Source organism: Haliaeetus leucocephalus, unplaced genomic scaffold (assembly GCF_000737465.1).
Source record: "Haliaeetus leucocephalus isolate CR32 unplaced genomic scaffold, Haliaeetus_leucocephalus-4.0 Scaffold577, whole genome shotgun sequence".
NCBI lineage: Eukaryota > Metazoa > Chordata > Aves > Accipitriformes > Accipitridae > Haliaeetus > Haliaeetus leucocephalus.
In genome coordinates this window covers 232,803-247,154 of record NW_010973013.1, presented here as the reverse complement: position 1 = coordinate 247,154, position 14,352 = coordinate 232,803, and the positions used below count along the sequence as shown (strand labels likewise).

The following is a 14,352-nucleotide window of genomic DNA, read 5'->3' as shown; positions in this document are numbered from 1 at the left end:
GGGCGGGCGGCGGGGGGGGGGGGGGGAACGAAACCTTTTTTAAGGCTGAAAGACACCTTTTTTAAGGCCGAAGCCAAGCGCGAAGAGGCGGGGGCACCGCCTGGCCTGGCCCACCACAGCCGCCCGGCCCGCCGTTGGCGGGCTTCCCGCTGACGTGACCCACGCCCCTTCACCGCGCAGGCGCGCAGAGAAAAAGGCCTCCTGCCATCATGGCGACGGCGTTGCCCGGCTTCCTCAGCGCGCATGCGCAAGAGTGATTGTCCCCCTTCCCTTTCTACCATGGTGGCAGAGTCGCGCCATGTTTCACAGGGCGCATGCGCCTCCCGGCAGAGCCGCGCTTGCGCGCTGCGGGCCTGGCCGTTTGCCAGCGTGAGGGGGCGGTCGCCCTTAAGCCGAGCTCCGGCTGAGCCCGCCGGGCTGCCTGTTTTTTGTTGGGGTGACCGCATGCTGGAGTTCAGCTCGGCTGGGCTTAGCCTAGCTTAGAGCGGCTGAAGGCTCTTGAGGTTTCCCCCACTAGGGTCAAAGATGGCCGCTGCCCGCCGCAGCCCGGCGGGGAGGCGGTGAGGCGCGGGCGGCTCGCGCTGCGGTGCCGTTAGCGCTGGCGTGGCGGCCCGCCCGCGGCGCCATGGACAGTTTCCTGGAGGAGGAGGAGGAGGAGGCGGCGGCGGGGTTGAAGAGCCCAGCCGCGCAGGCGGGGAGCGCCCTGCTGCCGGCCCTGCACCTGCCCTTTCTGCCGCCGCACCTCTACCGACCGGGTAAGGGCGGAGGTACCCGGCGGCGGGCGCGGTCCCCACGGCTCCCGCTCATCCCCGCCCTGCCGCCGCGGCTCCCCGCGCTCCGCCGTCCCTCTTCCCCCGCCTCCGGCCCTGAGGGAGGAGCGCTGCCCTCTGCCCCCGGTGTGGCCGGCCTGCCCCCTCCCTGCGCGGTTTAGCCGTCGGCCTCCCGCCGAGGGGGCGGTTGGTGCTGCCGGTGCCCTCGGGGCTGCTCCCGGTCCCCGCTCGCTGAGGCGTGTGGGCGGCCCGCCTGCCCGGCAGCCTGCCCGGCAGCTTGGAGGTGGCGTGTACGCTACTCGTAAAACACGGGCCGATGAGGTGACAGATAACAAAAAGCATTGTGGATGCAGGTGACCACAAAACCTCTGGAGAAGTTGTTTCAAAATAGCCGTGTAGTGAAACATCAGCTCTGTCCGTGACAGATGACTTCTCGGGATCTTCCTTAGTAGGACTTGCCTACAGTAGTCACGGCCCTTGTATTTAATCTTGTGGGGTTCACTGTGGGTTTTGTTTTCTTATTGGAACCTTTGAGGTTAGAAATAGGTGTGAAGACTAGATCTATAGGTAGGTCGGTTAGAGGTAATTTTGTAGAATGACATGTAATAAAACTGCTTCAAGCCAGTGTTTGAGTTACTCCTTTGCCTGCAGCATTCAGGTAGGAGGTGGATTGGTGAGCTCTGCATGTCCTTTGCAGAAGGCTCTTATAGCTTGAGCATTGTTGTAGGGGCCTGTTAGACCATGGCATACAGCTGTAAGCTTTAAATAGATGTGGAAATGAGGCTTCGGTTTTGCGCTGTAACAGGAACCAGTATCCATGTAAAAAGGGTAAGTGGCCTCTTTCCAGTCTTGTACTCAAAAGAGAACAATTATCTACATTTATCTTTGTTTATAGTGGGAATTGCTTAGCCTTTGGTACTGGAATGACCTGTTTGTATGTGTGTATGCAAATCTTCAGCACAGTGGGGTCACAAACTTAGATGATGATTAGTAAGGGAAGAGAGTGGTTGCCAAAATATAACAAAATGTACTGTGAGGTTATCAAAGCACCATGGTCTTCTAATTCCAGTGGGGTAGTAGTGTGTAATAATTGGCCCTTCACTGTTTCAAGTGTCCACAGATGTGTGCTGCTTGTGGAAAATGCCATTTCATATTCTGTTTCCAGCTTTTGCAATAGTCTTGCTTCCCTGCAGACTAGTAGGTGTGTTTAAGTGCAAAACCACATAGTTTAAGATCATGTTCTCTTCTCTCTGAGAGATCATAGAGTTACTGAAAAGGTAGGCACGTTGTTATCTGAATAAGAGCTGTGACAGTTGTGGGCTTGGTTGATTTGTTTGTTTGTTTTGTTTGTTTAGCATCTTCCCATGAACACAAATTAAACTTCAAGAAGAGCAAGGAAGTGTGTTTAAATTACATTCAGGATGCCATGCTACAAAAGCAGTGGAAAAGGGCTGCAGAGTTTCTGACCTTCTATATTGAGTCACTAGAGAAAGACTTTTCTACAGCATACATGGGTCCGTCAGAGGTAAGCCAATGTGCCTTATCAGAGTTCTTTTGCAGTTGAAAAAATACTTGCAAGAAGCACGTATAATACTTCAGGACCAACATTTGTCTTAAAATTGAGCCTGTGCTTAGTTAATTTTTTTCAATTAAACAAAAAAGTATTAGAAGTAAGACCTGAAAAGTTAGGCAACTCTCACAAACTAAACTAGTTTCTTTAAAAAAAAAAAAAGACATTGAAGCTTCCAAAAACAAATAAGCAACTGTTCAGGTGCTGATGTAGGAACTCTTGGATGGCAGGCTGCAGAAAGTACAGCAGACCTCATCGTTGGTAGTGCTCAGGGCAGCATGCCTGAGTCCAGTTAATCACCAAAAGACTGCCTCTGCACAGTCATGCCTCTGCTGTGGGTTTAACCAGTCTTGCTGGAGCTTGAATTCTGCCAAGATCTCACTTTTGGGGTGCTGAGAGTCTGTAGTGCTGTCTGTTTTTCCTGACAGAGTGCTCAGTGCTCCTGAAAAGTTCTCTGGGCTTGCAGGCTGTTTTTGTGGGGTTTTGTTGGGTGCTTTTTGTTATGTGTTTTTTTACATAGGCCCTTGACACAACAGATGAAAGGTTGGCTTGGTGTAAGCTAATTCCATCAGGAGTGTATCTATGAAAAGTCATTTTAAAGTAGTCTTCTAAGATGGAAAAGCAGTAAATGTTTGCCACTGGCATGCCATCAGTCAAAATCCGTTTGAAAGTTAGTGGCTTATTTAGGTCTTTACAAGCGCCTCCAGTGCATGCAAAACTCCTAGCAGGTACTGAGACAGCAGCAGAAAGAAAGGGATCAGAGCTGTTAAATAAATGGCATACTTGAATAGGGCTAGCCTGCTGGAATATTTGGTTACATTGCGTAGGCAGACCTTGAAAACAAGTGCATGTAGATGGGAAGCTACATCTAATTGGAAATAGTCTTTATTACTGAGTTCAAAGAATTATGTATACCTTGTGTCTCAGTGAGATCATATCAAAGGAAAACAATTTTTCAATAACAGGGGGGGGAACCTTCTGACAAATGCAGTTTTCATAAGCTTTACTGGAGTGTTGCATTTATAATGAGCAATTATGAAGCACATGCTGAATGACTGTAAAAGTCCTACTAGATGAATATGTAGGTTACGATAGCAGTAGATAATACTTAGTATTAATGTTTTATTTGCAATTCAGATGTACCTTTTTTCATATGTTGCAGGAACTGTAAGTTTGATAAGGCTGTGTATATGGTGACTGTTGCCATTTTTGTACTAAGGTTATTTTTTAATCTCTTTCTCCCCATTAATAGATGATTTGGAGAATAGGAACTGAAATTTTGTGCCACCATTCCCATAGCAGCATGAAACAGTTCAACTCTTTCATAGAACAGATGAAAACTTTAGGAGTAAAAAGGTATTTGAAGGTGAGTGTATTTAACGCGGTTTTGATGATTTTCCACATTTACCTGAATGCTTACTTGAGTATTAGTATCTGAAACTCTCTTTTGAAATGTATTACTGACAATAGTGTAAAAAAAAAAAATACATCCGAGTTACCAATTGCATGATATTCTATACCTAACCGTATCTCATTTGGTCTATATGTTTGATCACAGATGCATACTGTCAGTCCTTAGAAGTGCCTAGATCCTTTAATCTTTTGATTTGAATTTGAGACAATTAAATTTTTTCATGCATGCCCCAGTAACATCTAATTACATGTTAACACCTGCCAAGCTTTGTTTCCAGTCCTGAATTTGGCCACTGTGCTCCTGACTAAACAGTTGTACTTAAATTTTGCCATCGTTATCCACTCACTTCTCGAGTAGCTATTCTGTATATAAAACAGTGGACCTTATACTGTGGACCTCTCTAGCCCAGCTGTAGTTTTTTTTCCTGTGGCGTCTCCTTCAAATCTATATTGTTTTGGTTTCCTTGACTGTTTCTCACTTGTGATGATGCTTCTGTCTTTCATCGTTGTATTTGTTCAAGGCCTTCAACAGAAGTTCTGTGCGAGAGTTTATTAGAGCTAACTGAAAGTTTAGACTTTTATTCAGTGCCTAATCAACATGATAGGGTGGTAGGACATCCCTCTTTCAGGTACTCTGCAATTGGGTAGCCAATGAAAAATCAACAAAAGTAACCCAACTGGATTTCCTCGGGTCATTTCTGGATCTTGTTAAATAGGTGTAGCACTTGTTAAGGACAAGCAGGTTTTTGAGACAACTGCTTTCTGCTGCCTTGATAAGTACCACTGAGTGTCTACCACCTGATGGGTGACTTTCTGCCTCGCAGATTTCAAGAGCTTCAGCCCGTTGTCTTCCCAGGGATACATCTTTGTATATCAGATATGCTTTTAATTACTAATGTTTCTCCAGCATTGTAGAAAAAAATACTTTAGGTTCTTGGCTCATCTCCCTGCCCCCAGTGACACTTGTATTTTCCCATTCCTGCATTTTTCTCCAAAATTCCATGTAAAGATACTGTTTGGATAAAAGAATGTGTAAAATGCTCTTCTAATTAAAACACTTTACTAACGGTGTTTGCAATATTTTGTACGCATGTCAGTAATAAGTCTCTCCTTTCCCTGCACATCTGTGTAGAACTTTGCTGTATTGCTGAGAATATCTCCATTTGTGATGTGAAACACTGTGGTATGGACTATTTGAATTGCAGGTTTGCTTAGAGCATACCTTTCATCTCCTTTGTAATGGACTAATAGATGAAGCTTACCAAAACCTGTCCCTGGCAGAAAGCTGGAGGTTTGGAGAACAAACAGCCATTCAGGATAAAGAAATGAAACTGATTCAGGCTTACAGGGGACTGTTGGACTACTATAGCTGGTCTAAGCAGAAGGACATCCTGTTAGAGCATGGTAAGTGTTTTTGTATTGAGCTGTAAACTTCAACTTGCTTGCTCTTGCAGACACCATGGTTTGCAATGACACCTTTTCTTTTACTAGACTTCAAAATGTGATGCTATGGATAGTACATAATGCTATATTGGCAGTGATAGTGGTGCCAGCATGGCACACTGACCTGTACTTCCTGAAGTGTCCTGAAATGCTATTCTGAAACTTTTTCTCCCCCTGAATCACATTTCTTATATCCAGCTAGCATCACCTAAAATAATGGTCAAAGGAGTGTGTTCACTTATAGCAGTGGCTTAATAAGTGTGTGTTTCACTGCTGCTAGAATTTTGAGTGCTAGCAAAAGCCCCCAAAACTTGTGTTTGAATTTCAGTTTCTTTAAAGATATGGAAGTTGCTATTTGTATGTGGCATCTAATTCTGCATATACCTGCTGGCTGTGTGTTATCAGTTACATTGGATCTCTACTTGTTTCTGAGAAAACTAAGCATTGAATTTGGTTTATGGACCTTGTGCTGGTAGCATCTTGTCTTGGAATACTACCTGTCATGCCCCATAAGTTGAAACTGGGTGATAATAAGTTGGAATGAAGAGCAATAAAGGTTTCTTGTTTCAATACAGAGGAAACTGAGGCCTCTTTTCTTAAAAGCTCTCTGACTGGAGTCCTTGCTTAGCAAAATGTGATCATCTCTTAGCTGCACCACTTCTTCAAGATCCCTTTTGATTAGCAGAGCTAACTTTGTGGCATTCTTTCATGTTTTGGTAGGTCAGAATGGATTTGAAGACTTGTCTGTTGAACAGGAAATGCACAGTTGCTTTCGGAAGGCAGCAGTAAACTTAAAAGAGATTATTAAAATACCTGGAGTCTGGGATCTCTTTGTGAAATGCTATGTGGATGTAAGCGCGTGTTTTACAGATATCTTCCTTTTGTGTTTCCCTGTCTAATTTTCATTAAGTTGTCTATCTGGAGCTTTTATTATATGTGTGTGGGTGACAACAAAGTATTTAAAAAATAACACATCTGTATGTGTCTCTCACTGGCTTTGATTTAGAGCACAGTTTACTTCTGGTAGAACTGCAGAGCTTGCATGGAGTACAAAAAGGACTTTATCTGTGCATTGCCATGAAAAAGAAATAGAGAAACAACTTGTATATTTTGTTTTCATGGTGCTAGTACAGAAATTGTTTAAATACCTGAAAAAAGTTCCCTCCTTTTGGCAGGGCAGTGTTTTTCTGGATACAGTATATGTTAAAGACACCAAACATGCAATCCTTCTGGTTTGTTTTTTTTAAATATCTGCTTAGAATTTCTAATTAAGAAATAAAGTTAATCTTAAAATCGCTTTGAAATTATTTACTTTTTGTAAATGCTGATAAGCTCTGACTTCTCTAAGCACATCTTATGGAATTTTGCTTGGTGCTGACAGCTGCCAAGTTCTCTCATTGAGTTCTCTTGAAAGACGTGGGCAGGCTGCTTCAGTGTCTTTCCAGTGAGCAAGTGCTGGTAATTCTTTGACAATTAAGTGTTAAAGGAATTTTCTCCTGTAGTGGCTTCTATGTGTGAATTTTTGTCTATCTGTGATGAAAGTAGCCAGTAAAATGAATATATGCTAGCCTTAGTCCTACCTAATATGCTACACTCTTAGATACAGACTGTGCTATTGGATAGTTCTGTGGCAGCCTAAAATTAGTTGTAAGAGTTTTATTGCTAATATGTGGCAAACTAATGACAGACTTAACTTTTCTTAGTTGTTGGAGTTCTATGGAGACCATAACGAAGCCTGCCAAGTATTAAATGAATATGCCTACAACTCAAAGTTTCCTGCTAATCCCAATGCTCACGTTTACCTCTATCAGTTCCTGAAGAGACATGGTGAATCAAAGAAATCACTCATATCTGCACTGAAGGTATATATTATATAGTAGATACAGTCTGTGGTCATTCATGTTGCGTGATGGTCTGATAGTTTGGTTCAGTTGAACTTCTGTAACATTATTTACCCTATTGTATGCTTTGTGGGAAGCAGAGGGTTAGAGGAAAGTTAGCTGGATGGATGCTAATGGTGGAGCGAACAGTATCCTTTACTGTCTTTGAATTCAAGTCTTGGCTTTGCCTTTAACTGATACATTGTATAACTTCTTACAGTCGGTAAACAAGCTCAGAGAATGTCGTTACATGGTTCCGGAAGTCTGTATCAGCAGTATTGTACATAACATGCGTTGATTTCTGTTGTAGTTTGATCTTTAAAGTATTGAAGAAATGATTAGGTGCTTGCTCTTTCACATATTGATCTTGTCTAGCAATTAGTTTCTCTACTTGTTTTCAACGAGCTGTGCATTTATGCTAAAACAGAATTTAATGTCTGCTAGCTGTTGGCAGACAAGGCCTTGCTGTATTAAGCTTTTGTATAGTTGCTTTTAAATTCCTGCTTTCCTTGCCCTTGCACATTGATCTTGGTAGCTTCTTGCAAACAATGATTTGCAATCTTTTGCCACTTGATGGCACTAATGTGCTTTTGTTAGGGCAGATGTTTTAAAACACTTTCATAAAGTTTAGACTTCTAAACTGTGGCATATGTGTATGAAATTCCATCTTCTCAGCGCTTTTTAGCGGTGGCTTTAGACACTAGTCTCTTACACGGTAGTGACAAATCAAAGAACTGATCTAATAGGTCCAGAAACAGAGATCCAATGCACAGAGCAGTAGACAGGGGAGCTAGAACTGGCCTAGGAGGGAAATTAGGTTGCCTTCTAAAAAGGTGACACTGAATATGGATTTGGGCTGTTACTTGAGGAAGTTTTATTTGTCACATGCAGTGTTTTTCAGCACCCATCAAGGGATTTCATCTGTAGTGTCAGAGTAGCATCACAGATGTGCAAAATGAACCTAGTTATTCTTTGTATCAAGGCACTAAGGTACCAGATTGCTTAATTTTCCTAAAACACCTGAAACTCTGAAGCCTGTGCTTCTCTTGATCAGGTAGAAGTCTTCAAAAGTTTTCACATTAAAATAATGTATCTGGGTCTTGTGGTTTTATTTTTATTTTTCAGATCTTGCACGATATTGTTCCTTCTCATGAACTAATGATAGATTTTAATACCATGCTTCAAAAATCAAGTAAGTCTTTAAATATCTTTGCTCTTTTCCTTTATGTTAATCTAGAATAATACTCTGAAACTATTCTGCAGTCGCCTTTCTGCTTTTCCAAGTAGTTTTGTTTGTTAAACAAACAGCTCCCAAACCTACTTTCCAATCACAGGGACCTTTAAGTTGGATGTGTGAGCAGGCATTTACAAACTTCTGTAAACAAGTTACTTTTTCATTTTAAAGGCTGATCAAAGCAAACTGTTGTAAGGCACAGCCAGGATCTCAACTTGATTTTTTTTAAGTAATCTACTCTGAATGCCACGGTCTCTATTCCCTTTTTGGAGTCTCTGATTTATTTATTCTTTCTCTTCCTGAGGAATTGAGATAGATCTATGCTTTAGTTCGTTGTTACTGATCAAAGAACAAAATTGTCCTCTTCAAGGGAGTTTTATCTTCAAGCTGGTAGAAAAGCCTTCCAGTTTGGAGACTGTTGTTTCCATGCTGATCAGTTGTATTCCAAGCTGTCTGTCTGTCTTGTGACCTGGTACGTTCCAGCAGGTCAGCAGACTGGTGAAATGTGTTTGAATAAAGATTGTTCTCTTCTGCTTTTCTTCTTTGGGAGGGGGGAAAAAACAACCTCCTGAATGAAACCTCCTTTTTTCTGTTCATGCATGACATTTGCTAATTTTTCATAGCTAACGAGGGCAGTCTGATTTTTGAAGAAATTAATACTGATAAACATAACTTTTCCCATATTTACCTGCTGTGATAGCTCAAGCTTTTTAAGAACTGTGCTGGTATGGTACTGCTGATGTGAAATGTCTGTTTTATTCATACAGTCCCAGAATTTATTTTGGGTTTTTTTGGTGGCATCTCAGGATTTGAAGTGTTCCAGAGGCACTGTGTTCCCTTCCCATGGGAAGAACATGTTGAACATGCTTCCAAGTGCCAATTGGAAGCACTGATTAGTGAGCTTTGGAAACAGCAGCTATTGTAAGCAAGGCAGTGTGTGTTGCTTGACCCAGCAGTTTTTGAGCAGGGTGGGAGTAGGGACAGAGGGTTTCTGGTATGAGTTGTGCTCTAGAGCCAGGAAGTGTTCCTTTATCTCTTGGAAGGGGTAGAAGGCAATGGGAGGAACTCTCAGTGATAGGGAAAGTAGCAGTATGTGAGGAGGCAGGATGGAGAACTGTATTTCACTTGTTGCTTACTAATGAATTCAGTCTGATCCAAGTCATTCATTAATCAGTGTCATCTTTTTCCAGAGAAAAGAAAAAAACGTCAGCTGGGGCTAGAAGTTATTTTTGCAGCCTTGGATTATGCTGGCTGGAAGGAAAATGTAAAAGCATGGAGCTGTTTGGCAAGACAGGTGAAACAAATTGTAATGTAAGTATCTCTGATACAATGTGCTAAAAAAAAAAAATAGTCAAGTCTCCACCTTTGGACAATTGACAAAGTGGCCCTTTGTAGCCTTTGTCTTCCCTGCTGGTGAACAGAAGAGTTGTCTGGCCTACCCTGAGTTCTGTGGCAGTGCTTGACTGCAGTGTGCTTTCATTGGGAGGAAAGAAGAAATTATTATTGAGGAGAATTCCAAATTTCAATATTGTCACTGTCTGAAAAATTTGTTGTTTTTTTTACCAGGTCACATGCTTATGCAGGAAGCATAAGATAATTCAGATGTTCAGGTAGCATTTGCTGCCTGTCACTAACCTCCCTCTTTCGGGTGTGTGGGGGGAACAAGTTGTTGGGTTGTCTGCTCTGTTACTATGTGTGCATTATTTGAAGCTGGTTTGAGAACTGCTGGGCTGCAATAGTGGCATGGCTGGTACTATATAGACTAGTGTGTTATGTGATGATGGTACCTGTTATAGAATGCAGCCAGTGTATTCTTAAAAGCTGGGCCAATGTGCCCTGGGGAGTGATGCGTCCTTGCCAATACTGACAGACATGGCCTCTGATTTCAGAAGAAGCCATCTCAGGCAATCTGTGCTCAGGTGGCCTCCAATGTCTAGACTTTATTTTAACTGATAAACAGGGTGTTGTGTTTTTTAAGCCCTATATATTTACTGTAAATTAATTCAGTACTTAATTTAACCTGTTTTACTGTTTTATTGCCACCTCCACCTACACAACATCTGCTTTTAAGGTCCAGAAGCTAGTGAATTAAAGTTAGGAGTGTTGTTGCATGGAGTTAGTAAAAATGGTATGATACTCTAACTTTGTCTGCATTTTTGTATTTCAAGACACAACCTTAGAGCATGTTGAAATATACTGGGTGTCTTGGTTGTTTTATGGGAATATCACTTCCCTGTTGTAGGTAGTTTTCTGAAATGGTTGGTATAAGGTCTTTATTGCATAACAGTTATTGGGATAAGTATTTGGGATAAGTTAGTCTTTGAGTATGCATAGTGTAACACAAACCTATTCTAAAACAAACCAACCTCTTCATACTACTTTGTTGACAAACTTGAAGAAACTTTGTTATTATTGACAAACTGGCACACAAGTCAAAGGCTTGTTTCATTTCACACCATAATCTGTTATTGCCAAGTCTAAACAAGACTGCTAGAGTTCACCTCCTGGGTGACATAAGCACTAGAGTTCATGTCCCTAGTGTTGCCAGGGATTAAAAAAAAGGTTACTTCAGTTTAGATTAGTGTTTCAGTCTGCAGTGTAAGGTCAGTGTGTCTATGCTAGCAATTTATGAGACTTGCAGCAAGTTGATTATAAAATTCAGTGCCTCCTAATTGTCTTTTCATCTCAGTTTAAGGTTTTCTAACTTGTTTTACCTTTTTCCAGCTCTGAGAAGCATCTTGACTGGATCAAACAAGAGTGGAACTCCAGAAAGGACTGGTGGCCAGCCTTCCATTTTAGCCGTTACTTGGCAAAAAGGAATTGGCAGGAAAATGAAAGCCTTTCATATGAAAAAGCTCTGGTGGCTGGTATCTTACTGGGAAAGGGTAATACTAAATGTTCTTTCCTTTTCACTACATAGAGAAATAAAGTCTAGTTTTACCCCTAATGAGACAGGATGCAGCTGATCTACTCCTTGGAAGAAATGCAGTTTCTTCTAGGAAAGATTGTTGTCTTTGAAGCTGAACATGAGAAAAATGTTTAAATTGGTTTGATACTTGACAGCGAGGCATATTTTGCATAACTTGCCTTATCCTGGTTTAGAATTCTGTTTTATCTGGCCTTGTTGAGCAGTCACAATACTATTTATCTTGTTGTTTAACCTTCAAACCACAATTTTAAAAATGCACAACATGCTCCTGAGTGAATGTTCTGAGGACTGCAGAGAGTTTGCTTGCTGGATGTCAGCCTAGGCAGTGTCTCGGCAAATACTGGGGAGAAGCTGGCCATTAAGGACCATGGGGGTGTTGTAATGCAGGAAGGAGGAGGCAGGGGGGCTCTTGAGTCAAAATCATCAGCAGTTTGGTAAGAAGGTGAAGATCATGACCCCTTTAGTAGCATTCTTTTGAAATGTTGCCGAAACCAAGTGGAGTATCAGGCCGAGAAGCAGCTGCTAAATTGAGAATGAGAATATGGCGTGGAGACCATGGCTTGTACACTGGTTTGGACTTTTGGTTGATAGGCAACTTGTTTGTTGTCAGCTTTTCTATAACTTTATCCTCTGGACTTCATAAAACAATTTATCATATTGAAAATCTTTTTTTGCTTTCAGTTATATGTTATCAGATGTCTCCCAGCTTTTATTTCCAGATGGCAAACAAAATTGTTCCAGCTCTGATTTTCTTTAATGAAGTTTCTGTGCTTATTGGTGTCAATATGAGCCTCTATCTTCCTTATCCAACACAATAAGTTAATGTATTAAATCAATGCTGCTTTACACTCTCTTGAAATTTTACTTTCTGATCTAGTTGAAGAGTAAAAACAAAAGAGTAAAAAATACTTTGCAAAAGACAGCATACAGTTATATATATGTAAATGTTTTCTGGGTCAAATGAGGATAGATTATTTAACGATGTGGTTATGTCTCTAATGTGCATGTCTTGGATGATTTTATTACCTTTCATTACTGAAAACTTTAGAAGTTTGTGTGTTACTTAAACAATGAAAGCATTTTGTATTTGCTTGTATTATGGTATAACTTACAATGCTTTTTTTTTTCCTCAGATTGCAAGTACTTTAAATATGTATCACACCAAGGCTGCAAAGCTCAGGTGAAAAGGTTTCGGATACTGAAGAAATTTGTGAATAAGCACAATCCTGTCTACCTGAGAATATCTGGTCTTTCAGATTCTTCTGTACAACCTTGATTAGAAGGTGTCCTTAAGGTTCTTGCTGTACTTTTTTTCTTCTCTGTGAAACTGACTTCTGTATTGGTGCTATTCTAAAACTTTGAGGCAGACCCTATTGACTCAGTGCTAGACTTTTTTATATGATTCTGTAAAAACACCTTGGTTTGTATTTATTTTATAATAAAATTAATATAAATCAACTGATAAGGTTGAAGAATTTCTTTAATACTAGTCCCATATTTGTGTGAAATGAAATCAATGCTGTTTGCAAATATATCTTGAAAAATATTTAGTATTATGGTGGGGAATTTCTGTATCAATAATATTGTAGGGTTGATCCTCCTTATGTTTAGATGTGTAGATGGTGATTTAAATGACTGCTGGAATGGTTCAAAATTCATTCAGGACTAGCAGTGGCATTCGTAATAGGTGTAGTGTCTTAGCCTAGGAACAGTACATGATGCACTCTGAAAACACATTCTCAACCTGTAAAGGTTATGGAGCTTGCTGCTTATAACTGATCATTTCTTGAAATATATGGAAAATGGAGAGGCACGTGTCACACCTTTTGCATTGTATATTGAGAGGAATTATAGGTTTTGAAGATCTACTGCAGCTTGTTCAAATAGATGATGCACTTCAATGTATCCAAAACCAATTTTTCCACATGTCGTACTTACAGGTTGTGTGTCCAGTTCAGGGATTGTTTTCACATCTCTGGTAGGAGAGAGTGAAAGGTTGCTGTAGCTGCATGGCTAGACAGGGAAGCTAGTGTTGCAGTGCTCTGAAAGAGCGAAGGTACAGATCTACTGAAAACTTCTCTACATGATAGAAGAGACTTTCTAGAATCTTTTTTCAGTCTTGCCTATGAGTTGAAATATGCAGTGCTGCTGTGTTTAGAAAGCAAATGTTAATGTGTTGTCACAAACTAGCATTCCAGTTTGCTTGAAAACAACAACAAAATGGTTTCCAAATACTACTTCTGTTTTAATAACAGGTCTGTAGAACTCTGCTGGATGAACTTCTTGAACTACCTCTGGGATTGAAATAAATATGTCTTTAATAGTGTAGTAGTGTATGGATAAGTACAGCTGTGCTTTTAAAAGCTGAGTGTTTATCTGGGATTTTGGTCTGGGTTAATATGGGTCTTCTGAAATGTGCCATAAGACATGTCTTAAACATAAAGTGAGCTACTTGCCATAATTGCATGTTTTATAAAAAAAAAAGCACAATTATTTGTCATTCCTGACCTGTGTGCTTGTTTAGTTCTGACTCCCCAAGAATGCTATTGCTTTGTTCTGTAATAGCCAAACTTTTTTGTTGGAGATCTTCAGCTGAGTTTTGACTATTTTAATTTAGATTGTGAGGTTTCAAAATACTGTTCTCCAGCATCCCATGAATGTCCCACACCCCTGGGAAGTAACCCCTCGTAGTCCAAAAGGTGATCCAGACTGTTGTTCCCAATGACTCCCCTTGATGGGTTTCATGCCTGGACAGTGGGACTAAAGCTGTCCTGGGACAGCCCTGGGAGGCAACCAGGCAGGGTGTCCCTTCCCTGCAGTCCTTAATTTGGCTTCCTGCCTGCCGTTGTACCCCTCTGCTCCTCTGGACTTTTGAAGATGGACCTTTGCTGGGCTGGTGACTCTCCTGTGTTGGGCCTGGGAGTATCCCAACAGGGTATTATTTGCGCTTCTCCCTTCCATTGTCCTCTGCATGCCCACAAAGGAGCACAGAGAGAACTTTTATCATATAACCTAACACAAATAGTATAAAAATTGAATGCTAGAGCCCCCACTGCTTGTTGAGAGCTTCTGTGTAACTTCTCTTCTGTCCCCTTAGCTGCCTGTGGGAGATG

At 41.2% G+C, this 14,352-nt stretch overlaps 1 protein-coding gene across 1 annotated transcript; it reads left to right on the top strand.

Annotated features, from left to right (window-relative positions):
* The first annotated feature begins 579 nt into the window (after positions 1–579).
* On the top strand, positions 580–12,697 carry TAF1A (TATA box binding protein (TBP)-associated factor, RNA polymerase I, A, 48kDa). Its single transcript, XM_010577670.1, has 10 exons — positions 580–755; positions 2,126–2,295; positions 3,593–3,706; positions 4,959–5,157; positions 5,917–6,047; positions 6,900–7,058; positions 8,202–8,268; positions 9,501–9,621; positions 11,035–11,195; positions 12,373–12,697. The coding sequence occupies exons 1-10, from the start codon at positions 626–628 to the stop codon at positions 12,513–12,515; spliced, it is 1,395 nt and encodes a 464-aa protein (XP_010575972.1). The 5' UTR covers positions 580–625; the 3' UTR covers positions 12,516–12,697.
* The last annotated feature ends 1,655 nt before the right edge of the window (positions 12,698–14,352 follow it).